At 45.5% G+C, this 26,429-nt stretch overlaps 2 protein-coding genes and 1 long non-coding RNA gene across 4 annotated transcripts; 1 reads left to right on the forward strand and 2 right to left on the reverse strand.

Moving 5' to 3' along the window:
- Positions 1 to 2,224: 2,224 nt before the first annotated feature.
- On the reverse strand, positions 2,225 to 4,493 carry s1pr3b (sphingosine-1-phosphate receptor 3b). The gene is made up of 2 exons (XM_086135055.1): positions 4,397 to 4,493; positions 2,225 to 4,240 (listed from the first exon to the last, which is right to left on the reverse strand). Exons 1-2 carry the CDS (start codon positions 4,448 to 4,450, stop codon positions 3,047 to 3,049), a joined length of 1,248 nt encoding a protein of 415 aa, XP_085991181.1. The 5' UTR covers positions 4,451 to 4,493; the 3' UTR covers positions 2,225 to 3,046.
- Positions 4,494 to 12,345: 7,852 nt separating this feature from the next.
- Positions 12,346 to 19,957, reverse strand: zbtb7c (zinc finger and BTB domain containing 7C). The gene is made up of 4 exons (XM_086135888.1): positions 19,527 to 19,957; positions 14,708 to 15,368; positions 13,647 to 14,317; positions 12,346 to 12,841 (listed from the first exon to the last, which is right to left on the reverse strand). Exons 2-4 carry the CDS (start codon positions 15,356 to 15,358, stop codon positions 12,346 to 12,348), a joined length of 1,818 nt encoding a protein of 605 aa, XP_085992014.1. The 5' UTR covers positions 15,359 to 15,368; positions 19,527 to 19,957.
- Positions 15,259 to 25,841, forward strand: LOC147191521 (uncharacterized). Of its 2 annotated transcripts, none has more exons than XR_015103589.1 (3): positions 15,259 to 15,372; positions 22,981 to 23,117; positions 24,362 to 25,841. It is a non-coding gene; the product is annotated as an uncharacterized LOC147191521 (long non-coding RNA). The 2 variants fall into 2 exon arrangements; XR_015103590.1 differs by having other exon boundaries at positions 25,192 to 25,841.
- The last annotated feature ends 588 nt before the right edge of the window (positions 25,842 to 26,429 follow it).

Below are 26,429 nucleotides of genomic sequence, written 5' to 3' on the forward strand. Positions count from 1 at the left end.
AGTTATTTTTTTATGCGATGTACAGTATATGTAACATCTTTAAACCCACATTATTTTTTTTTCGGACAGAAAAGATGTGCATGACCTCATTGTGAAGGTGACGTTTGATTAGTGACCTCTGCAGGCCACACGAGGTAATAGCCACTATTTTTCTCTTCACATGCACGTAAAAGTCACATGCCCCTCCAGAGTGTGGCTTCATTCTTTTAAAGTTACTTAATAAAGTTAATTTGTTTCAAAATAATAAAATTTTAAAAGGTTATCTACATAAATGTCCAGTTTTGAAGGTTACATCCTTCAACAACCAGCAGGAGGCACCCTTACACCAATAGTTATGGCTTCCCAGACTAAACAGATTTCATTCAACCATGATACTGTTGAGCTGTACAAAGTCTTAATGAATGCAGAACGAGTATAATAAATAAACTGATAGTTTCAAATAGTCGTGACAATAACGCTACATTAGGATTACAATTGTAACATACTCACAGTGGTTCCTTTAGTTGTCACCCATGTAAAATTGCATTTCAACTGTAGTTCAGGCAAGATCTTGATTTGGCTGTGTACACTGCAATATTACATTCATAGTTGACTTTATTCCACATACGCATGGGCCTGATTCTAATCCGTGGTTGGCTGATTGTACGCTCATCGCTGTCACTTGATACTTGGACTTTTGTTCAATGTCTGATATGAATCTGATTCTTTACTGAGGATCTCCAACTTCATGGTTTTTTTTGTTGTTGTTGTTGTTGTTCCTCTCCTGCTTTTATTGTAGATGACTCACTATCTGATCATTTTACACTGGTTATTCTGATTCACATCAGATTTTTATTTGTATCCAGTTACGGATCAGGGTCGGATCCAAAGAATTGTGATTGTTTTATTTCCATCCCACTCTTTGCTGACTTGCAAAAATACAGTCAGCTCAAAGTATCAATTATTTTGTTTTTGTTGTATACTGAAGGCATTTGGGTTTCAAATGAAAAGATGAATATCGGACAGAAGTTCAGGATTCAAGTTTATATACAGATGTGTGAAACAAACTCAGGACAGAGCACCCACAGAAGCCACCCAATTTTCAAGTGAGCAAAAGTATCGAAACAGTTCTTGTTAAATTAACCTAAGATAAATAACATTGAATATTTGGTGACATAACCCTTCCCCGCAATTAGTGCATTAAGACTGTGACCCACTGACCTCACCAGACTTGTTTTCTTCATTTGAAAAGCGTTTCCAGTCCTCTAAAGCAGCCCGGTTTGATTTTTGCACGCTGTATTGGTTTAAGGTCCGTTGGTAGTCTTGCCCAGGTTAAGTTGTTCCACTTTTTCCCCTTGTTGTAGTCCTTTGTTGTGTCAGCAGTGTATCTTGAGGGCATTATCTTGTTTCATGATAACGCTCGTCTCGATTAGTTTGGATGCATTTTTGCTGTAAATTGCCAGACAAAACTTTTTGGGCTTCAGAATTCATTCTGCTGCGACCACCGGGAGTGACATCATCAACGGAGACTTTGAAAGAAGAAATATACAAGCCATACCACAAGATGCAAGCCACACATCAGCAAAAAGAATCAGAAGGCCAGAGTGGAGTTTGCAAAAAATAAAAAATAAAAGTACAGAGATGAAGTTTCGGAACAAAATGTCTAATGAGACCAAGATTATCCTCTACCAAAGTGATGGAAAGACCAAACTATGGAGAAAGAAAGGATCTGCTTATGATCTAAAACACACAAGCTCATTTGTGAACCATTCTGGAGATAACGTCATGGCTTGGGCTCGCATGGCTGCTTTTGGAACGGGCTAGTCTTTATTGAAGATGTAACTCAGGATGGCCGCAGCACAATGATTTCTGAAGTCTACACGACCACTTTGTCTGGCAATTTACAAAAAAAAAAAAGCATCCACACTAAGAAGCTTCGTCAGTTAACAAGCCAATGACCCCAAAACACAACAGAAGATTTTATTAGGTGTAAAAAGTGGGCAGGTCTTAGACCGTCCATGTTGATCACCGGACTTTAACCCAATAGAGCACGCATTTCACTTAAGAGGAGAATAATGGGAGAAACCTCCAGAAACAAACGAGAATTAAAAAACAGCGAAGGCCTGGAAAATATATTTAACTCATCTAAATGTAAGGACCATGAAATAAAAGCCGTCATTGAGAATTTAATAATAATAATAATAATAATAATAATACATTTTATTTCTAAGCCCCTTTCAAGACACCCAAGGACACTTTACAATAACAAAAAAACACAAAACAATACGGAAACTTGAGTCTGATACTCATGTTTTGAAACCCAAATGTCATCAGTATACAACAAAAACAAATGATGTGAGCTTGCCGTTTCCAATACTTTTGGAGTATTTTTTCATTTTTTTTCGCTTCCAAAGCAGTCACAAGTGAATTCATATCACCTTGTTACCGCCGCCGATCCAAATCAGATTTGCATTTGAGGTTCAGAAAGCATTGCATGCGCTTCCCCCACACCCCTACTTTTCAGCGACTTGCAAAGACGGACTATATTCAATCGATCCCGTTTACACTGCAGTCATATGAGCAAGAGTCACTTTTTAATTTACTAGGGCTAAAGCCTGATTTGGATCTGAGGTTTTTTTCCAGTGCTCTGATCTGATTGCATGCATTTTTCCCTCTTTGGTACCCAATCACAGACCATAACAATCCATTTAAACTGCAATCAGATGACTTGAGTACCCAAAATATCAAAACCTAATTCTGAGTGGATCTGAGGATGTCGGATTATGATAGTTTTTTTTTTTTTTTTTTTTTCCCTGGAGATAGAAATCAGAATTGGTCATTTTAACCACCACTGTTGTAAGCAAAAGATGTTTTATCGAAGTGCCCAGAACCATTTCTGGACTCAGAAAAGGTCAAGTTTGCTACGGTCCCAGATATAGATGATACATTGCTTAGCCTGATTTGGACAGGATGTGCCTCACAGTCACGGTGTCTTTCAAGGAATTGTATGTCACTGGGTGGGACATAACTGGAGCCCGCGTTGTGAGGACCGCCCTGTCCTCGCCTCTCACTCGCTCCCTACATTTTGAAGGAAGTCGTCAGCATCAGCACCACTCGGCCCCACCACCACCGACACTTTCCCAAGTCCAGAGTCCACCTCCATGTCCGGCCCCGCCTGCCTGCTACCCTGCTGGTTGTGGTTGTTCTGGCTGCTCCATGACTTGCTCCGGCTACGACTAACCTCCAGGCATTGCCTATTCCCGCTGCCCGCTGTTGACGTTTTCCCTCGATAACAAAGACAGCAAGCCAAGCCCAGGAAGGCCCGTCTCATCTCGCGGCTGGCCAGCGTGTAGATGACAGGGTTCATGGCTGAGTTGAGAACGGCCAACCCGATGAACCAGTCGGCCTTGTAAAGGATGGGGCAGCGGCGGCGCTGCTCGCACGCCACGTCCACCAGGAGCAACACGAAGATGGGCGTCCAACAGGCGATGAAAACGCCCACCACGATGATGACGGTGCGCAGCAGCGACATGGCGTGCTCTGAATTGCTGTGCTTGCTCACCTTGCGGCTGCTGGACTTGACCAAGATGTAGATGCGGACGTAAAGCACCGATATGGCCAGGAGCAGCACCATGAAGACGGTGATGCAGAAGGCCACGTACTTCTTGGAGTACAGCGGCAGCACGGTGGAGCAGTCCGGGAGGTTGCCCAGGCAGTTCCATCCGAGGATGGGAAGCGCCCCGAAGGAGATGGCGATTAACCAGCATGTGCCGATGAGTAGGAAGACCCTGTAGTTCTTGTTGCCGTCGTAGGGCCTCATTTTGATCATGGTCAGGTGGCGCTCGATGGCGATGGCCAGGAGGCTGAAGATGGAGGCGCCCAATGCCACGAACATGCTGCCCTCGCGCACGAACCATAGAACCGGCGACAGGTGCAGGGTCCTTTCGCCGGATAGGAGCAGGTTGACCAGGTAGGCCACACCGGCGAGCATGTCGCACAGCGCCAAGTTGCCGATGAAGAAGTACATGCGGTTGTGGAAGCGTTGGTTCCGCCAGATGGCCACCAGCACCGTCAGATTCTCCAATACGATGAAGCCGCACACCGCCAGGAACAGGAGGGTCTTCGTGTCCGGGGTGCCCGTCCCGACACCGGCGTCCACGCTGGGCCGGTGGTCCAGCTTGCCCGTGTAGTTGTAGTGCAGGTAGATGTGAGGATCGATCATTTTTGAGTCAGAGGAGTCGAGCGGTCTGCTGCCGTTCCTCTACGGAGAGGACACGCCAGAAGAAGTGATGCTTCCACTCAGATACATTTTCCCACTTCCTGTTTGCTCAATGCATGCGGCAAGCTTTGAAGGTTTGGCGTACGGCCAGACGAAAATGTAAATGAAAAACAGATCGACGTAGTCGAGGAGACTTACCAGGAAGACTTTGGAGGCTTCAGTCGATCCGAATATGAAGTGCAAACATATCATTTAGATTTAGTTTCACTTGGATTCCCGCAAGTCAAAGTCCTCATAGACAAAGTTCCCCGATTGCTTCTTGCCCTGCACAGCGCGCACCATCGTCAGACTTTTTTTTTTCTCCTCCTCCAAACTCAAGAGTTGACGTTGGTGGGCTGGAAGTCACACCCTTCTTCCCTATGCCCTCCCTTCCTCATCCCGCCACTTCCCTCCTCCCTTTAGTGCATACATTGAGGTTTGCTTTCATTCATCTTGGATATACAGCGCAGTATACCGCCATGTTTTTTGATGCAATATATGTGTACGCGTGTATATCTTTCTTTAAGCTTATACACGGGTTATTTCCCTCCCTCCCTTCCATCCATTCATGTATGGATCATCTATCCAATCAATACATCATCCATCCATCCAGCCGTCTATTTAGGTATCACATATCCATCTGCAGTCGGTCATCCATTCATTCATCCATATGTCCATCAAGTGCCCATTAGTCGTTCCCAATCCGTCCCTTTATCTGCTCACTGGTCCATCTGTATTCTTCTTTGCCATGCATCCGTGATTCGTCATCCAACCACAGCTCTGCACATCCCTCCGCTATCCATCCATCACGCGGGCCTCCATCCATGTCTTCTTATCCATCCTGTGGAGGGACCGGAGGCCAGCGGGAGTCTTCGGTGACCCCAGAAACTGAGCTTACAAGCAAGTCAAAGCGAGGTGAGTGACAGTCCAACGTACATTAGGACTCCTGTAAATAGTTTAAATCACACCTGCCTTGATGTATGGAACAATACTGTGTTGACATTTGATTGATCGCATTCAGATCATGTGACACCTTGGTTTTACTCCCTCTCCACAGTCTTTACTTCAAAACTGGATGGACGCTCCTCTTTCCAACAGCAACGTGGACCAACATCTGAACACGTAAGTCTTAATCATATCTAACTTTTTCTTTGTGCTCCGCTGTTTTGTCTTTTATTTTTGCTGGGGATGGTCCTGTGACTCGAATGACTTCCTGCTCACAGACACTCCCACGCACACGGGCTACTGGCATACTACCGGCTCTCCATGAGCCATTTTGAGAGAAGGTAGTTACAGGGTGAGCTCATCCGTTGTTTCTGCTCCTCCTGACCTGACCTCATGTGCAGGAAGGATGGGCAGAACCACAGTCGATGATGATTCAGATGATGCCACGTATAATTAATCAAGGTAAACAAAGTAAAAACAAAACATCGACAGGATTTAAAAAAAAAAATGCACTCACGCACAATATATGTATATCATAAGTGAGTATGCATACATGCATACAGATACACCGCTACAAAAAAAAAAAAACCAGACAACCTCCATTTGATATATGGCCTTGGTGGAGGTCTGCTGAGCACTGTTGTAGTTCAGCATTATGTTCTAAAAGTTTCCCAAAACAAAGCCCGGTTTTTCCCCCCCATGTGGGAGCCAATCATGGAATGCGAGAATGCGGTTATGAACCAAGAGGAATGTTTGCGTGCATCATTAGCATTGTGAAGCAGTCACTGGGAATGAGCGAGCAGCATTTTGAGCGCAAATCTGGTAGCGATCATAGAGAGGGATTAACGGGCACGGTTGGGGAAAAATCCAGAGGCTTTTTCAGCAAAAAGACAGCCGTGTGGGGCGCGCATCTGCATTTACATCCACGACGGTCCAAGAATGAAACCATCATCCAGCAGGAAGCCATAATGTGTGGTTGTGTGTATTCATAGACTACCACAGAAGAAGAAGATGGGTGGAGGGCTCTATTTTTTTTTCCACTGGGACCACCCTCATTAAAGCGCTGGCATTTTAGGTTCGGGCTTGTCATCTTGGTCAGCGATTAGAGCGCCTCGGCTTGCACCGTCGCTGTCTGTCTCACACGTTAGATTCCCAGTTTGCGCCAATGCTATTTGATGTCGCTCTACAAGCCGCAACCCCATTATTACCAGAGTAGCACCTCCTGGCTCGGCCTCGCTTTGCCGCGACCTCACAGCTGGGAAAACCATTCCCGGACTTTTCCACTCCTCAGTTGCAGCCAGAACTTGATATTGTGTGTGTTGGAGTTTATTTGAGTTGCACAACCGCACTGCGCAGCCAGCGCTGTTGAAGGAGCTGCTCTGCAAAACAGTGCTTAAACATGCATGGGGCGAATTCGATCGTTTGCGCGACGCCCCCAAAGTTGTACATTTTAACCGCAAATTTGGTTTTAAAAAAAATTGCAAAACTGTCAGCAAATCTCAGAAAATTTCTTTGCAGTCAGCTAAAATGGGGGTATCCATACTACGGCCCAGGGGCCATTTGAATCCCGCACGTAGCAAAAACACTGTTTGACACTATTTGAAGAAAAAGGGTTGGGTGAATGGAAAGTGGAAAAGGTGACTGGGGGTAGGGGGGGGGGGGGTGACACAAACTTACCTTGTGCGTCAGTGCCCCTGATACTATCCGTCCCTCTATCTACCTGAGCTGCATATCCTTACGAAGGTTGCGGGCATGCTGGAGCCCGTCTACGGAGATTAGGCGGGGTACACGCTGAACTGGTTACCAGCCAATCGCAGGGCATACTAGACAAAGAGCCATTCACATCTAGGGACAACAAAAGAGTGTTCAATTAATCTATATAATGTATGCTTTAGGAATGTGGGAGGAAACCGAAGGACCCGGAGAAAACCTACACAGGCGCGGGGAGAGTATGCAAACTCCACACAAGACGGCCGAAGCCTGGAATCGAACCCCTGGACAACTGCACTATAAGGTGAACGTGCTAACCAGTCACCCAGCATACTGTCCCGTCCCCCCCCCACCGGTACTAATAACGCGGTTTTATATAGAGCTTTTGGAGATATACAAATATGCAACGAACATTACAACTAAATTAGTGATACGATTTCTCCCTCTTTATGTGGCTGCGTGAAAAGGAGCTAATATTTGCACATGGTAATTTATTGGCATCAGTATTTCCTCCCAAATGATGGGATGAGCCAACGGGCATGAAAAATTCTTGGCGCTCACCTCACAGGCATGAGTATACACTTGGATATGAATTATTCAAATGCCATCAAAAAGCACATGCCCTCATACTATATATATATATCCATCCATCCATCCATCCATTTTCCGAACCGCTTGATCCTCACTAGGGTCGCGGGGGGTGCTGGAGCCTATCCCAGCCGTCTTCGGGCAGTAGGCGGGGACACCCTGAATCAGTTGCCAGCCAATCGCAGGGCACACAGAGACGAACAACCATTCACGCCCACACTCACACCTAGGGACAATTTAGAGCGTCCAATCAGCCTGCCATGCATGTTTTTGGAATGTGGGAGGAAACCGGAGCACCCGGAGAAAACCCACGCAGGCCCGGGGAGAACATGCAAACTCCACACAGGGAGGCCGGAGCTGGAATTGAACCCGGTACCTCTGCACTGTGAAGCCGACGTGCTAACCACTGGACTACCGGGCCGCTATATATATATATATATATATATATATATATATATATATATATATATATATATATATATATATATATACATACATACAGTATATATTGTAGAGACATCCATAATTAATTCTAATACAGCCGTGGAAAGTGACCATGGCTAGATATGAAGCAGATAAGGACCTGTGACTTTAGCGCAATAAGCGCATTGCCCTGAAGTGGTTTAAGATTCAAGCCGTCGTTAGAGCGAGAATGCTGCATCTAAAGGGGCAGTGGGCAGCTTCATGTGCAATTACACCCCAAGACTGTGCCTTTTAATTTCAACCACTCACTTTTTTCTTTTTTGTGTGTGTGGCGGTCCCCCAGTGAGTGAGTGAGTGAGACGGACTGTCCCCTCCTTTGCTGTGTGGCTTTGCGGTCGTCATATTTTGGGCCACGACAGTTGCGGCCCCTCGCATGCAGTGAAGACATACGATAACTTCAGCTGCTATTTCATACTCGTGTGCGTTTGGAAAGACCCTTTCACCCCGCTTGTAAAAGCTGACATTTTTTCCGCTGTGTTCCATGTCATTGTTCTACATGAACGGGATTGACACCATTTTTTTGGAACCAGTTTTCCATGCAGCTGTACTGTACAAATGACACAAATGCAGAGAAGGAGAAAGTCAACCTGGCACTGTCTGACTTTTGAGTTCGTTTCAGAGCCGTAACAGAGGTGGGCGCTTGTGCGTAAAGCCGATTAACAGCCTGTAAAACCTGAAATCTCTTTTGCTACATGGTGTGCCCAAAGAATTTTGCTGAGGAATATGTGTGAAAGTAAAACGAAACCAGTGCAAATGAGTTTTTTTTTCATCAGAAGATTAATGTAATTATAGAAGCAAGCTTGGCTTGATGCAGCTGGACTGTGATTTTTTTTTTTTTTTTTTTTTTTTTTTTAAACGTTGAATGCGGTTATGGCGTCTTTCAAATGATTGACGACATTTGTGTTTTGGAGAAAGTTTTCAAACAAAACAGTCCTTTGGAAAGACAATTTGTCATGCAGATGAAAGATTCAGACTCAATGCCTGCCTTACATCAGTGATGCGCTTTGCAAATATGACCATAAAATTATGTGCATGAAGATGACCACAGTATCGAGTAGGTTGGGAAGTTCCATTTTTATTTGACTCAACTCAACTCAACTGTGTTTATAGAGCACTTTCAAACAGCCATCGCCGCATACAAAGTGCTCCATGACACACAATGAAATAGTCATCAGCATAAACAGTTCAAGTGTATGTTACATTCACATACAGGATTCTGTATGTATTTGTATCATTGTACTTGAGCAAAAAGGAATGTCATGTGGAGTATCGAGCTGATAAGTTGCATTGGCGTGGAGTACTTTGCTTTTCTTTGGCTTGAGTGCAACTGCAGACGCTTAGTGTGTGCGCGTGTGTGTGTGTGTGCGTGTGTGTGTGTGTGTGCGTGTGTGCGCGTGTGCGCGCGTGCGCGCGTGCGTGTGTGTGAGAGAGAGAGAGCATGAGTGCACTTATTAGCAAGCTTCAGTGTATTTCTCCTTCAGACCCATTAACGCTATTCATATCGATGTGAAGTCATCTCCACCTCTTTAATATCGAGGAAGGTGCATGGCCAAGCACAGGTCAAAGTTCACACACAGCGAATTGAAACGAAAGTGGCTCCTTCACTTCCAGCTCAACTGAATTATTATTCGATTGTAATGATCATAAGCAGCACTGTTGTCAACGCTAATGTTGCTAATCCGAGCTAAAATGATATGTATGGAATGAAACAAAAACACATTTTGTAAATCAAATATATATCTTAAAAATATATATATTCAATGTGTCTTTTTGTGTTACCATGGCTCAGAACAGAGCGACTGAAACACAATCCGTTCGCTTCCTGTTTGCGTTGGAATCAATAAAGGTGCTCATCAGTTAGCCAGTAAATTACGCTGATGCAGCACAAGTGAGCTGGAAACCATTTTAATGCGATTAAACGCAAGGAGGAGGCCCATAACGAGCTGTGACTGATAAAGGATAAAAGTTTGTGTTTTTTTAAATGGAATTGTGGACAGGATTTACGTGACATTTTTCCTCCGTGATTTCCCTGGCCTGACAGTTTGCCTTAGGTAGTTGCTAAGCGACCCGACACAAGATAACGCATTGATTGAACAGTCTACATTTTTATCGCGTCTACTATTATTTACAATGTGCTTTTAGCTTTACTGGAAGCGATGATGGTTTCATACCAGTGTTTGTTTTGATGGGGAAATAAAAAGGCATTCTCTGGTAGAAAGAACTATATGGCAATATGGAATTAAATATTGGCTTTATGTTCATGTAATGCTGAGGTCTTTACTTTAACGTATTAAATGTGCGCGAGCGTGTATGTGTTTGTGTGTGTGTGTGTGTGTGCGCGCGCTCTGTTACGTGTTGATGCACAATTGCACATCCTCGTAGGAAGTGGAAGAGAACAATGTGCTTCAAGTTGGACACGCTCTTTAAGGACCTGGCGCAGGAAACAGTTTCTAAACAACAGGCCTAGAAAAACAAGAACGAAAGTAAACGAAAGTACACCAGCAAGTTTCGAACAAAATCAAACAGTACAGCAGAACGCAGAACGTCAACTCACATTTTGAGGCGAGTGTCGGGGCTGTAATATCTAACTCTTCGACGCCACCCTGAGGCACAAATAAGAATTACAATTGAAGGTTGTGGAAAAGCGTTAAACAACGGAAGACTTGGATATTTTCAAACATCTTGAAATAATATCAAAAGTGGAACTAATCCTTCATTGAGACCAATATTCATGTAACAGCCTATTTTCCCTTTTCTGTTATGCCCTTAAAAAAATGACAAAAATAGTTAGCCCACTCTAGTATCAGTGTATTAATGGTGTGCAATAATAATCAGTATTTAAATCTACAACAATTTATAGCTTATACGACTCTCTTTATAAAATATGGGTAGAAAAAAATATGCATTATATGTTTTTCATTAACTTATGTGTGCATCTTCTATTATCCCTAATGAATATTTCGATGCTGAAATAAAACTCTCACACCAGCTTCAACATGTCATGTCTTTATAAAACATTTTGCAAAATATAGCCAAGGCTCATTTATTTAAATATGCATAAATAGCACACACACACACACAAAAAACAAAATAGTATTCAACCCCCATTTCAAGTCAAATGTGATCGAGAGAAGTCCTTGTTGGGGACACATGACATTTAATTGATCAAACGATGATTTTACGTCTCATTCATGTAGCATCAAAGTCTTTGGAAGCTTTACTTGCCTTTTTGAATGTGCTATGTACAATCGTGCAGCGGAAAGAGAGGGTTATTCTCATTTAGGATGCTTCCATTGTTGTGGATATCATATTTGCCCTTCTACATAAATATTATGCAACATTTATCTTTGTCACTAATAACTTACGATTTCCTGAACATACTGAATGAACACATCGCTGCATATTCCCTTCGAGGGGCGTATCAGAACTGTTTCTGTTGTCAAAGAGCTGTCTGTCATGCTTAGAAACCGTCCATTAGTTTTGTAAACATCCATCCACACATTTTCTAGCACGCTTATCCTCGCCAGGCTCGCGGGTGAGCTGAAATATCCCAACTGAATTTGGATGGGACAACCTGGACTAGTCGCCAGCCATTAGCAGGCCACTTATACACCAGACAAACACACGTTCACATTTACACTTACGGACTATTTAGAGTCTTTGATGAAGCCAAAACAATGTATTTATTTATTTATTTTCATGGAACCGCTTATTGTAGGTTCATCTACGGTATTTGAAGATTTCTCTGCATTTAGGGGGGAACAAAATGAATAAATTGCTATTTTTGGGCCAGGATGTACAGTATTTTGTCTATTTAAGATGCCATGTTTGTCATACATTTGATTGCGTGGCTCTCCAATGTGGGCCCCGAGTAGCATTGATGAAACATAGTGCCCCCCCCACCCCCCCTCAATCAGTTAAGGCTCTCATCCCTTGTTCTATAGTGCTTATTCTAGGGTTGCGTGTACATCCAAGACGGTTCACCAGCCAATCACTGGGCACATAAAAACAAACAGACAAACAGCCATCCACACTTCGCATTCAGACATAAAGACAGTTAAGAGTCTTCAATAACCTGCCATACACATTTTTGGAATATTTAGTCCTAGGGGAGAGCCCCCTCAATATTTGGCAGAACACACCAACGACACACAGGAAGGTGAAAGCCGTGCTAAGCGCTCATACACTGCGCAACCTCTCATTCATTGTAATTGCAATGGCAACAAGCTCTTCCGAATTGCATGTAAACATTCACAAGGCTTCTCCGTTGTGAGCATGTATGCATATGATGTGTTTTTTATTATCCTGCCATAAAAATAGAAATGAAAAAGTGAGGAAGTTCACCGATTTCTGTTTTGTTTTTGTTTTTTGTGTCTTGATGCTCATGATGTTCCTGTGGCGGACTCCGGGATGGGCGGAGCCCGCTCCAGCCTGACAGTCCAGGGGTCCGAGGCGACCGCGTAAAAGGGCGAGCGAGCCAGTGCGTCGTCCAACGCAAAGGCAAAAACCCCTCGACGCCGCTCTGGCGCATCCTTCTCCTCAACGTTATGGTATGACTTAAACCCGTTCCCCTCCAACACACCCGCGGCGTTGGGCGGGCACAAGTAGCCGGCAGTGGGCGCAGAGCGCCAGGCGGTCGGTTTGCGGCCCCGTCGTGGGCGGGAGACCCGGCAGCTCTGCCTTTTGAGGTGGCGATGCAGGTGGTCGGAGCGTGTGAAACTCTTGTAGCAGTGCTCGCACTGGTAGGGCCGTACGCCAGTATGGATGCGTAAGTGGTTCTTCAGATCGTAGTTGTGCACGAATTTGGAGTTGCAGTGCAGGCAGATGTACGGACGCTCGCCCGTGTGCTTCCTCATGTGAATCTTCAGCTTGTCCTGTCTGCAAGGCGGGACACAAACACGCAGCGTTAAAAAGGAGCTCGCTAAGATGACACCGCTTTTCAAAGCTGACTGGCTTTCTCCCTGTGTCTAGACCACTGTGGTCGGACCCCCCAAAAAGTACTACAATAAATCTTATTACGATTCTTTTGATACCGTTCACACCAATTTAAGAGCCAATGCTAGAGAAATGGCACTTTTAGCATCGAGCCATGCAGTACACAATAATGAAGAGAGCGTTGAATGTCACGTTGGGTTTTGCTGGCGGAAAGTGTGCCTTAGCCGTGGGTGGCTGTTACATCACCCGCAGATAAATTAGCAGTTGGGGGTTTCCGCACTTTTTGAATCTTGAGTTGAGATGATTCTTAGATTGGTGGGTGATAAAATGAAAGGTGGGTGCTTCATTTTCCATTAACCTTTCCTGCTCTTTGACAAATTAGAGCGGTGGGGTTCAGTTCCGTTTGGTACACAATTCATTGTGAGTCATTTGAAAGGGTATTGACATTTTTTTTGGACACCCTTTTGTCAGATGTCTTGGGCATCTATCAAAGTGTCAGAAGCCCCTTTCACTCTGTCCTTCAAAGTATGCAAACTATGGTCTGTGTTGAAACGTTTTAACACCGAAGGGACGACCTGACAAATTCCCCAGCATCTCAATCACGACCGGAAGCCGCTTTTTCACTGTCCTTAATTAACTCATTCAGTACCAGCCAATTCTGGACCAAGTCTGAAAAGACGTTTAAAAACGTCTTTGGGAGTGAGTGAGTTGAAAGCTGAAAGAGTGAAAGGAGTAGCACTCCACTCACCTGGTGAAGCGCACCTCGCAGATGGTGCACATGTAGGGTTTCTCCCCTGTGTGGGTCCTCATGTGTCGCGGTAGCTTCCCGGCCCCCTGGATGATTTTGTTACAGATGGGACACTGCTGTGAAGACTTGGGCTTGATCTTCCTCTCCTCCTCCAGCTGCCAGGGAGGGAAGAGCGCCCCAATGTGAGACGCTGAGTTCAGGAAGCTCAGGTATGAGCGGAAGTCAGGCTCGTCCTTGACTACGCCCAGGGAGTGGTCTGAGGGGGGCACGGGCCCGGTGGAGCTCATGGCACCACACAGCCCCGAGCTGACAAACTCCTTCAGGAAGTTGCCATGGAGCAGACCGGGCAGCGCTTCCTCTTTCATTTCCTCTTTGATGATCTCTCGCTTCACGGCCAGATTGAGGGGCCCGGGAGGGGGGGCGTCAGGCGTCGGGTAGGTGGCGGGGACCCTTGGGGAGCCATCACCCGTGCGAGAGTGCTGATGAAGCCCGGGTTCCAGGAAGTGCTTGTGAAATGCCGGGATGTCGGCGGCCCACATGGAGGGGTAGAAGCCAGGCAGCAGGGGGGAAAAGCTGGCCCTCCTGTCCAGAGCAGACATGCGGGGGTACAGGCCGTCTTGGAGGAGCGACTCGATGGAGAAGTCCTTCAGGGTGCGGTTCTCCAGGTTCTCCTGCAACAAGACCGGTACCTTAGGAGAATGCAGTTTTTCACGATTTGATTTTATAGGAACGCGTGTATGAGAATTGCATTCAGTTCTCACTGGTCTTGTTGCCGTTTTCCGGTGCGTTAGCATCCAAAACCTTTGGCATACAAGTCTTGATGATTTCGCGTGAGCAAAAGCACCGGTGCAACTTTCATCACCTCAGGCTCCTCAAATTGTTATCTCGCCATTTGTGAGAATCTGATCGATTAAGCTTGGAAGTAGTCATTCAATGCAAGGCAAGATGAAAACTCTTATCGGTCGACTTGAGCACGTCGTCTGCCCAGTTTGAAGTTGCAACAATAGTTAGCTTAGCTTTTCACACGGGAAAAGTCAATCAGAGCCTTGGCTGAGGCCTACCTGCTTTGCACGCATGCTGCCGGGCGACCGCTCCTGGTAAGTGGAGGTGCTGGGCGGCGGCGACTCGTCCATCCCCAGCGGCTCCCCCCTGCTCTCCGATGACCTGTCGTCATCGTCCTCCTGTTCGTCGTTCCTCGACCCGTCTTCCTCTTCCTCTGCCTCCTCGTCTTCCTCTACTTCTTCTTCCCCCCTCCCTTCAGGGCCACCCCCTCGTCCCCCGCCGCTGTCCATGATCTCCAGGCACACGTTAATGATGCAGGGAATCTCCAGCATTTGCGCCGCGTTCAGGATCTCGCCGACATTGGATGCCGTCACCGTCAGCGTGGATGTGTAGGCGAACTCCAAGATGGCCGTGAGTGACTCCGGGGCCACAAAATCAATTTCATAGATGGCCGCGGAAGGCGCGGCGGCGGCGGCGTGGTGGCGGTGGTGGTGCCCGTCCTCGCAGTTGGCCACGGTGAAGAGCTTCTTGAAGTAGTGGCTGCAGGCGGCCAGCACCGAGCGATGGCTGCGGTACTCCTGGTCGCGCACGATGAGGACCACGTCGCAGAGGAGACCGGAGCGGCGCTGCTCGTTGAGGCTGCACAGGACATCGCTGCTGTGATTGGGGAAGGGGATTCCGATGCGGTCTTCCTCTCTGTGGTGGACCATCCTCCGCTCTCTGGGTAGGAACCAAAAGAAAGCAGTGTTAGCTTTTTATACTACAGAGCGATAGTTGATCAATCCGCGAGATATCACGTGATTCATCGTTAAGATGGCGTGAGTAAATATGGCTCCTTTTCCTCATGAAGTACCGAGATTTTTCTTTTTCCAAAATCAGAGTGTGAAGTGGGCTCTCAATGTCACCGTCATGATTTATCCCAAAATTAAAATCAAGAATGAATACAAATCTATTTTAGCCCGTCAAATGACACGTCGGTGCTTGTTTCAGCCACAAACAGACACTTGCACTTGTCTTGAAAACAAGACCTTGGCCGCCGATCATCACCATCTTTGTTTATTCGATGATCATTCGAATGACTTTCAAGAGTAAGATGACCCATTTGATTAGCACTCGGTGATGGGGGAACCACAAAAGAGGTCAGATGGTTTGCAAGATAATCACATCCTGACACAAAACGCTCGGCCGACACTTTTTCTCCAACTTTCTCGTACGAGATAAGGTGCTGCCCGGACCATGCAAAAATGCTGTTTAAAACGCGACTCCAAAAAAATGCACAAAAATTCTTTTTTTTACACCAATTTTGTCGCTGAACCAGATTACTTCCATTATTTTTTTTTCCCGGGCAACAAATAATCAAAGACTCCCTCAGTACACCTGCAGCCACACACCTACGTCTTAGTTTATTGTCTTGTTGCTAGGGAATGGTTCCTACGTTGACGCCGTTGATCGAGTGATTAACGGGTCCACAGAGGACGTGGCTGAACCGGATACAAGCCCTCGAGCCTCTGCAAACACCCCGTGGGAAAAAGGACAACAAAAGAGGAATTGTCCAGTGACAAGACACTACATGATAGATTTAATACATCAACTGTTAACTCTGGTAACACACACCTTGTCCACACACACACACACGTTGAAATTTGGAGCGAGCATACTTGATACTTGATTTCGGTGATCCGTTTGGGAACAGTTTACGTTGCTGAACGTTTCAATAGTGACAAAAAAAAAAAGTTAACTACTATTGCAGTCTGATTTTCATAGTCTGCCACAATGTACAGGCTGTGTGTCTTCGGTATCGGCGTCTACAGTACAACCGTGTGAGTGACCCCCCCCCCACCACCCCCTCGGAGGAGACAACAAACCCGTTAACTTTATCTAACAGTATGTCAAGCACGTGCGCGTCGGCCTCCATTAAAAAAGTGAAAGCGTGGGTAAATGGTGCTGTTAAAAGTTCCCTAACAGGTTGCACAAACAGCAGAGGAGGGGCCCCTCCCTGTGAGGCCCCCGTCAAGGCAAACAATAAAAAGTCAGAGCTAGCCGAGCCCGACTGGGAGGCGCAATCCTCTGTCATTTTGTTTGCTCAGAGTCCATCCTCATACACTGACCCCCCCCCCCCCCCCCCCCGCCCACCCGCCCTCAATCCTTAAATGATGGTACATGTGCTCCCACTGCATGCCTGCTCTGGCTTGCACTGGCCAGCCCCTAATTACAACTTGGTGAGGATCTAAGGAGCATGTGCCACATAGACATACGGTAGGGTGGGGAGGGTTGGCGTTGCGGCCGTGGCTTCCCCACCGTCGACGGCGTTTCTTGAGCCAAACGCCTTTGTTAAGCCTTCAGCCGCCAGGGCGGCGACTCGACTTGTTTAATCACCACTCTGTATTCAATATAAAATCGTTATGGGAAACTCGGGTTCTCTTGGCCGGCGACGACGCTTGGTAGAATTCGTCAGGTCAATCAACAACAGCGCCATCAGCCGACGAAAAGATTGTGAGGCCATTAGCATAATTGGCAAAGTCATTTTTAACTTATTATCCATTACATTATGTCAAATTATGTTTTTTGTTTATGTCTGTCTGGATTCTCAGTCCTCGGCAGAGTTAATAGTGATCAATTAGAATTGTGTAACGTGACCTGACAAGAACAGAAACTCAGAACATTTTATGCAATGCCACAATTTAGTCCCTGCATAAATTTTAAAATTCATATTCAAGTCTCATCTATAGATATTTTGCTTTGCGGAGCAATTTTGAGTTAGAACTTTCTAATTTTAAGGAGCAATTTTTTTTGCGGGTTAATGCCAGGGACCAGAAGCAAGTGTTTTTATTAACCAAATAAAAAATAAAACTACAGTACATAACAAATAAACAATTGGTCTGCTTTTTTCACATTAACAACGATTTTTCATTTCTTCACTTCACATTGAAGCATTTTTTTGATTTTGTCTACAAATTTTCTATTTGCAACACAATATCAATTTCAATTTAAACTTTGTCATTTTGAATGAGTTGCGTGGTCTTTTAGAAAAGCTCCATTTATTTTTGAAAATGATCCACTGCAGTGCAATTTTGAGAACCTTTATTTTGCTCTTCAAACCTGGTTGCAAAATACTAATATTGACTCCCAAACTGCATATTAGAATGTAGCAATATATATATTTTTTCTGTAGTACACTGAAAATAATGGTGTGTTGAATTTACTCAGTTATTAATCGACTGAAACAACTCCATCTAAACGATTTTCTATTGCGCAACCACTTGACCAAGTAAAACGGAGTCAATTCAACACAGTGTCGCCACATCTTGGTTGATGTGGCCACTTGTTACTGGACAGAAATGCCCCTATGGCTGAATGTATTTCTTTTCTTTCTGCATTCATTCATTCACTGCACAGATTTTACCCCAGTCATACTATACTTACTGTGCTTTTTCCATTTGTGGACGACACAGGGTGCAATCATCGGTGCCCCTTATTATTGTTGTTATTTTATATCGGGGGGGGGGGGCAAATCACAAAAAAAAACAAAAACAAAACAATGTTAGTGCAGCCACGCTTACTATGCTGCTTCCCAAGTAGGCTGGGGGTTGGAGGGGGGGAGGGGGCTCAACCGAGGACACAACACAACAGATAAAGGACAGAGAGAGTCAGCTGGAACGCGGATGCTGCTAGACATAGGCTGTGCTAATTAAGCCAAGCGCATTCTGTACTCATTTTGCTATTGTCGTCAAGGTTTTGGGCTCTGGTGGGGCACTGCCTTACTTGCCCCCAAACGCAAACCCCCCCATAGAGAGCGAGCTTCTCAGTGACAGTCTATCCAACCTATTAAAGCGACCCTCTCACGCCCACCAGAGTGTCACCTCCACCTCTTCCTCCTCCACGCTCGACTCATCACCACCACGAGGTCCTGACACTGGGCAGCCAGGCCCCGCAAATCATCCGCCCATGTCACAAGCAGACCCTCGTTTTGGCTTAAACGACTAAAAACGCTGTCAGGCTAGTGCCGGGAATCATTCATTACCAGGCAAAAGTTGACGGCGAGAGGCCAAACCAACCTGTTGTCAGCCCCCCCCCCCTTTGTCGCCCCACCTTATTAAAAGAACATTTGAGCTGCTGTGGATGTTGTCTGTGCACACGGGAGACTCCAATTGTGTACAAATTGCTGTCAGTCACAGCACGGTTACGTGGGAAAGTGGAAGTTTACGCCTGACCACAACTACTGTTTAATTGGAGCGGAGCTTCACTTGTATTTGACTCCTCTGCATCACTCAGAATAAAACACGAATTAAATGCACGTTTTAGATTCAAATCAAATTATTTTGGTCAAAAATGCCTTTTTTTTTCTTGTGACAGAGCCAAATCAATCTAGTGATAGACTATTTTTCTTCTCGTATAAAAATGCTGTGTCAAACGGAAGGAGCCCGTAAACGGTCATTCCGTGCGACAAGTACACGACGCAAAAACGTCAACAGTCGCCTCGCGTGCCGCTTCCAACCCTTTTTGCGTATTTCACCCTGGCTTGAAAGATCATCAAGCGTCGTGCTATTATAACATAAAGCTGAAACGGTTCCAAATGTGGCTCGGCGACAGGAAAACGACAATAATAACGACCAAAGTCATTCTGAAAAAAAATAAATCAACCAAATATTAAACAAGTAATTGGGGGGGGGGGTGAGGGATGGTTGAATAAAAAGAACAAAATCAAACCTAAGTCATGAACACCTCTGTCACCCGTCGAGGCGGCACGGACTTCACTACAAACACGATGCGCACACGTGTTCTTCAAAAACGCTTGTTCACGCCAACGATCTCACTAACACACAGGACAAAAAAAAAAAAAAACCACAGAAAGACAAAGTTTTTCTATGCAGTACCTACCTTGATTGTCTCTTGTCCAGTCCCGACTAGTGTGAACTTCTGGCGGCCCTTGCGTGACCTCTCAGCATTTCCCCCCCTTTTTGACTGTCAATCAATCAGTCTTTAAATCAACCAAAGCTCCCATTCATAAAAATGTACAACAACAACAACAACAAAAAAAAAGCCAGTGAGGAGAATCCAAATGCGAATCCGCCGTTTAGCGCAGGTTGTCGGGTCTGTGAGTGAGTGAGTGAGCGTGAAGAGTGTGTGAAGGCAAGCAAGGAACTCAGGTCGTGTGTGTGTATGAATGTGTGTTTGTGCGTGTGTGTGTCTGTGTGAAAGGAGCGCTGGGGAGAGGAAAGGGAGGGGAGGGCCGAGCAGCAGCACTGCGCTGCGGAGATGTCGCACCGCTAGTTTTTATAGCAGGGTGGGTAGCTGAAAGATAATAATACCCCATCCTCCTCCACAACACAAGTGTATGTGCACCGTGTAATAAGCCCCATGGCGTAGACACCCTCTGATTTAGGTCAGACAAAAATGAATTTTTAGTCGTGTTCGAGGGGACCGGGGGCATCGGAACTCCGAGGGGTTGTTTGGGGAGATGGTGGGAGGCGGCCGAAGGGAAAATGAAAAAAAAAAAAGAGAAGGAGAAAGAGAGAGACTCGGGGAAAACTATTTTGCCTTTTCTATTGGCAGGTCTGACAGCATAGAGATGGAAACTCAACTGTAATTTAAAACTACTTTTGGGGATTTTTTTTTATCACAATGTTACACGAGATCAGCGGCATTTTGTTCAATGAAAATGTTGACAACTTTTATTTTGAAAGCATGTGGGTCTTGACTGAACATAGGCCTATATTTATGCAAACAGAAAATAAATGAAGTGGTCCCTCGACTTTTTCAACATAGAAGCTGTCACTTGGACGATTAAAAAAATTTTTTTTTGGACTTGAGTTGAAAGAATTTTGAACGCTAGCTATGGTATCAGCGAAGTTCTCCAGTAGAAGAATTCTTGAGAGTCCGTGGGTCCTATTTTGGTAGAAGGGCGCATTTTCATTATGGTGCCTGGGCAAGTTTCGCTTAGCATGTGGAAGACCGCTCACGGAGCTGCAGCGCCCCTGACGCATCTGACATTTTGGTCACAAAGAATGGACTGCGTTCGGCCTGGACCAAGTCTAGTTTCGCGTATTTATGAATTTGCCTGACCGCACCGTGTCTGCTCGGTATTCCAGTGGACCAAAGTCGTTTTCGATTACACTCCACAGACACCCTTGCCAAATTAGTGTGAAACACTCAATTACAATTCAGACGACCTAAAAACAGGTCTAAACGGTAGCGCGGGTGTCATGATTCGGTTTCTCTTAGTCTCCAGCAGGTGGCAGAAGCGATTCGGTCTGTTCACCTGCGCACCTGTTACCCGGAGCGTGCGATAAAAAATCGATATCATTGAGATAAAATTTGGGATTTTGGTTCGAAAGGGGGATAGGTTTTGGGCAGATGGTATCTTGGACACTTGATGAATCAAACAAAGCGCGCTATCAATGTTATGTCAGCGGAGTGTGTTTGGTCTGAAACAAACCTGGCAAATGTGAACATGCCTGAGATATTTCTTTGTATCCAACAGCACTGACACAATGTGACCGTGGTCCAGCTGGCCCGCACACACACACACAGACACACACACACACACACACACACACACACACACACATACACACACAAGACAGCGAGCCCACTTCCCCTCCACGACAAAGCCCCACGCTCCCGCTGAGTGACACCGCTGCGGCCGACTCACACTGGCATCCAGTATATATAAACGGAGGGTTAGCCACTAACTGCTAGCAGGCCGGCCAGACGGCCAGAAAAACAACATAAGATGGCCTAGCTATTCTCGCGCCCTAAGTGGCACCTGCGCGGAGCGCCTTCTTATGAACCGACGCAAGCTTGGAGGTTTAATGGCGCCATCGACCTGTGTGTTACTTTGACGCCGAACACGCTCACTTCTCGCAAGACCAATCGGGTTGCTGCAAAACAAGAAGGAGGCCAGACTAAAATGACATACGGGCACCGTTGTAATTATGAAGTGAGGAGCTCAGGACGAGCCAGACCAAAAAGTCGTGGACAAGATGTCGGCAGACATGGATGCTTATTTCCTGTTTGCAGCCTTGACCCCAAACGCATGGTTTTCTCTGTTCGGGTCACACGACTATTGTACTACACAAGCAGAAATGGTCACTGTGGGATGCACTACTCGCATCTCCGAAATCACTACTGTTCAGGAAATTGAAAAAATAAAACAACAACAACACACAAAAAAAATAAAACAGACTCATTAGGAGAAGGGCTGGAGATGATTGTCCGATGATACATCAAAGTACTTTTTGTCATCTCCTAAAAATGGATGACACTCAACGAGACGTAGGCAGATATCACAAGACTTCAGTGAACCTATAGCAGGTGCATTGTCGCTTTTTCTTTGGCTTGGTTTACTGCAATTGTGTGCGTGTGTGTTGAACGAGTCCTAACGACCGGATTTTGTCATAGTGAGACAGCCTCTGTCTGCCTTCAGGTACCGTGTGTGTGTGTGTGTGTGTGTGTGTGTGTGTGTGTGCGTGTGTGTGTGTGTGTGTGTGCGTGTGTACGTGTCAGCAGGAGAGCCCTGAGGCACCATGCCACCTCCTAATTAAAAGCAGTCAGGCTGCAGGGCAGGCCAGACACATGCCTGTCACCAAACACACACGCACGCACACACACGCACACACACACACACACTAGAGTAGCGCTGCAGTGCTCACACATGCGGTACAGGTCAACTATTTTTGGCCTAAGTGCGCATTAACACACACACACACACACACACACACAGATACATGCACACACATATTGTATATGAGGTAAATGGTTCAAAAAAAAAAAATGTCTGCCTAATGCCATTAATTGCACTGGATGCACTGTTAACCCGTCTGCTCATTACCTCCACCAGGGACGTTTTAATTTGCCAGCAGGTTTCCAGGGAATCTATGCAACCACATAACAGCAGGATACACACCGCCAGTGGAAAATGAGCGCCCTTTCATTGAGAGAAAGCGCAATTAACCCGCGCGTAAGCCACAAATTACTTCTGCCCAAGCCTATGTTTTTTTTTTTTCTGAATGAACTTATGAACTAATTAGCTTAATTTTACTACTCAAGCCACAAAACTTGTGAAGCGAAGGAATATGTTGTGGCCCAACCGCAGGTTGATTTCCACCAATTAGCAGCACATTTTGATGTACATCTGGATGAAGGCGCCATTGAAAGTAGGATTAGAGCTGATTTAAAAGGAGGCCACGAAAATGTTTTTTGAACAATGACTTTTTATTTGTCTCATGCATTTTGTGAAACTGCTGAGAATCAAAAGTAAAATAGAACAAAAATATGTCGTTGAAGAAATAGCAGAATGTTGACACTGATTTGGTACCTGTCCGCGTTTCAGGTGTTGGTGAGAATGCTAACATGCTAACTGGAGCCGGCGGAGGCCCGGGTGGGTGGATCGAGGCGTGAGGCGATGGCGTGGCATGAGCGGGCCGAGCGAGGCCAACCTACGCACGCGCTTACTCGCTCCCCTCTCAGGTGGGTGGCACCCACTTTTATTCACCAACGCGGCTTTCTTCGACAGAGCATTATGAAATCACGCTTGCTTTTATGCCTCCCTCTTTAGTCGGCGTCGTTTTCTACGCGGCAGCGGAGCTCGGCTCGCTGTTTCAAAAGAATCTAACTTATAAAGGTGATTAAAATACATACAAAAAAAATACGACAGTCGTTAACAAGGCAGGCCGGTACACATAAAAAAAAAAAAAACGTTTACAGATGAGTACACGTACTGAAAGAAACTAAATTGAACCGCATTTCAAAATGGCCGCCAGAGTGGCTGCCTTTCCAGCAGCTCCTATACTTTGTTGTTCTACTTCTTCCTTTCATAACTTTGCTGCTGTGAATTGGGAATTTCTCCATTGCGAGACTAATAAAGGTTTTCTTATCTTATCTTATCTCTGCTCCTCAATAACAACATTGCGTATTAAAATGCTACATTACATGTGGTTTATTCAATCTTGTTAACATTTTAATGAAATTAACAGCGTTAATTGTACATATTAAGTGAATTTCTAGTTGGATTTATTCTGAAAATATAAACATGGGCGGCCCGGTAGTCCAGTGGTTAGCACGTCGGCTTCACAGTGCAGAGATACCGGGTTCGATTCCAGCTCCGGCCTCCCGGTGTGGAGTTTGCATGTTCTCCCCGGGCCTGCGTGGGTTTTCTCCGGGTGCTCCGGTTTCCTCCCACATTCCAAAAACATGCATGTCAGGCTGATTGGACGCTCTAAATTGTCCCTAGGTTTGAGTGTGGGCGTGGATGGTTGTTCGTCTCTGTGTGCCCTGCGATTGGCTGGCAACTGGTTCAGGGTGTCCCCCGCCTACTGCCCGGACGTGGCTGGGATGGGCTCCAGCACCCCCCCGCGACCCTAGTGAGGATCAAGCGGTTCGGAAAATGGATGGATGGATGGAATATAAACATGTAGTTTAAGAAACCACTTCAGGACAAACTGTTCCCTTCAACCCTTCAACAAATCTGCAAAACGAAGTGATCGGCGGCCATGAAACCTGACAGCCCACTCCTTGCCTATGTTTCGAATGTGTGTTACTTGAAAGACAAAATATCACCGGTACGGTTTTTGGGGAAATGGTGACAAGTGACAAGGAAGAGGAGATAAATGCGTCTCGATCGGCTCGCCTCCCAGTCGACGGCTGTGTTTTTGGGTGAGGAATGCGCGCGTACACAAATCCAAGCTTTTTTTTTTTTTTTTTTTGGCACGCAGGCAGGCTGGGCCCGGGGCTCCCACCCACGACAGCCTCTTCAAGCCTCCGCCCATTAGATCCTCTATTCATCGGCTTAGTCAGCCAGCCAGCCCCACTCCGCACAAGCAAACCTGGACTTCACTCCCGTACGGGGGAGTGGAGGAGGGCCGACACGCATGCACATGCACATGCGCATGCACGCAGAAACAGAGCTGATGGTGGCATGCTAAGACACACTCAGGCCACACTTCTTACACAGTGAATCATAAAAATGTTTTTTTTTCCCTTTATCATCCCCTATGAGCTATAAGGAACTCTCATTCAATTAGATTAAATGTTCGCCGCGTCAAGTGCGTGCCATCAACGTTTTGTCCAAATCAGAGGCCGGAAGAAAGCCGTGTGCGTAAAAGGTGCGATTAAAAACATGGTTGGAATTGAGCAATCGTAAGATCATGAGTGGAATTTGACATAATTGCTGTTCTATTGTTTTGTAAACCAACAGTGGCTCAAAAATAGAGATAAGGACTAATCAACATTGATTGAGGGGAAAAAATGTCATTTGTTACCAGGCAGAGTTGACTTTTCTCAATCACAACTTCCGCATCGGGCAGTGAACAAAATAAACTGCCATGCGCAGGACACATGTGCAAGTTGTGGTTGCAATGTCAACAACAACAACAGCAACAACAACAATAATTTTTTTTTTCTCCTTTCTCCTTTCTACCCACGATCTTGCTGCTGTAGACTGTAAATTTCCCCAGTGTGGGACAAATAAAGGATATTTTAATCTTAACAGTCAGTGCACTCAAATTCATATTTACTGAAACATAGCCGAATGATTTACGAACAGGGTGACAGGTCATGCGGCGAGCGGATCTCGGGTCGCACACGTCTTGCCGACGCAGATTGTGCAAACATGAAGGCCCAAGACAAAAGGCCAGCGTCGATCCCATCAGCCAACTGGAGTCCATCATAGTGTGTGTACAGTATGTGTGTGTGTGTGTGTGTCTATGAGTCTATAGCAGGGGTGTCAAACTCATTTCACATTGTGGGCCGCATATGGCCTCGGTAGATGTCAAGTGGGCCGGACTATTAAAAATGACACCATACTCTGCTGTAAATAACCAACATAATATGTATTTCCTTTGTTTTGGTCTAAAGAAGCACATGAATACTAGGAAAATGTTGAAATTTAATGAATATATTTTTTACAAAACATTTCATGAAGGACTTTAGATTTCCTTAGACAAATGTGCAATTTACTTTTATCATTCACATATATGCATTGCAGCTGATCCCACTGACTGTACAAAGGGACCAAACCTTTACAAGTAATTGGTATTGAAATATATAGTAATGCACTTTTAAGATTAAACGAGATATATAAAGAAAGGAATTTTTAAACCATTTACACGAGCATATAAATTCTAAATGTAATCCCTGTCTACACCTTACAAACTAAGGAGAGTGCTATAATGTGTGTAAAGAATAAAGTATTCACATATCCTTGATAGCGTCTGCTGTGTTGTGTCTGTCTCAGTGACTAGTGTTGTCTTCTTCTCTGATCAAAACAGTGTGTCCCCCCTAGCGGATATTCCATGAATTGCACCTCATTAAAAATATTCATTCCGTGTCTTTTATGCATTTTTTCACTTTTAAATTATCCTGCGGGCCTGATCAAACCTCCTTGCGGGCCGGTTCCGGCCCGCGGGCCGTATGTTTGACACCACTGGTCTATAGTAAGTTTGGTTATGTCTACTAGACGGTGTCCATAATTGACCTCCACTGAGACACACCTCCACTGTTCTTCCTCTCCCATGTCTCGTGAGTCCACTTCATCCTGTACCTGCGCAATCTTGTGAGATCTGACACAAGAGCCGTGTGAAAATATGGCAATGTTTCACGCTGCGGTTGTTTGCGACGGAGTACAATCGCACTGCATCCCTCCCGAGAGGTGATTTCCAATGTTCGGGTTGCCGATACAGTTACACGAGAGTGACAAATCAGTACACGCGGCGATGGAGATTAGGCAGTGCGATTGCTTGAAATGAAGTTAAGTCACTCCAAGTCAGGCGCAAATCAAGAAAA

The sequence above is a fragment of the Hippocampus guttulatus genome, chromosome 17, assembly GCF_054856545.1.
Source record: "Hippocampus guttulatus isolate MCC_2025c chromosome 17, RoL_Hgut_1.0, whole genome shotgun sequence".
NCBI classification, from domain to species: Eukaryota; Metazoa; Chordata; class Actinopteri; order Syngnathiformes; family Syngnathidae; genus Hippocampus; species Hippocampus guttulatus.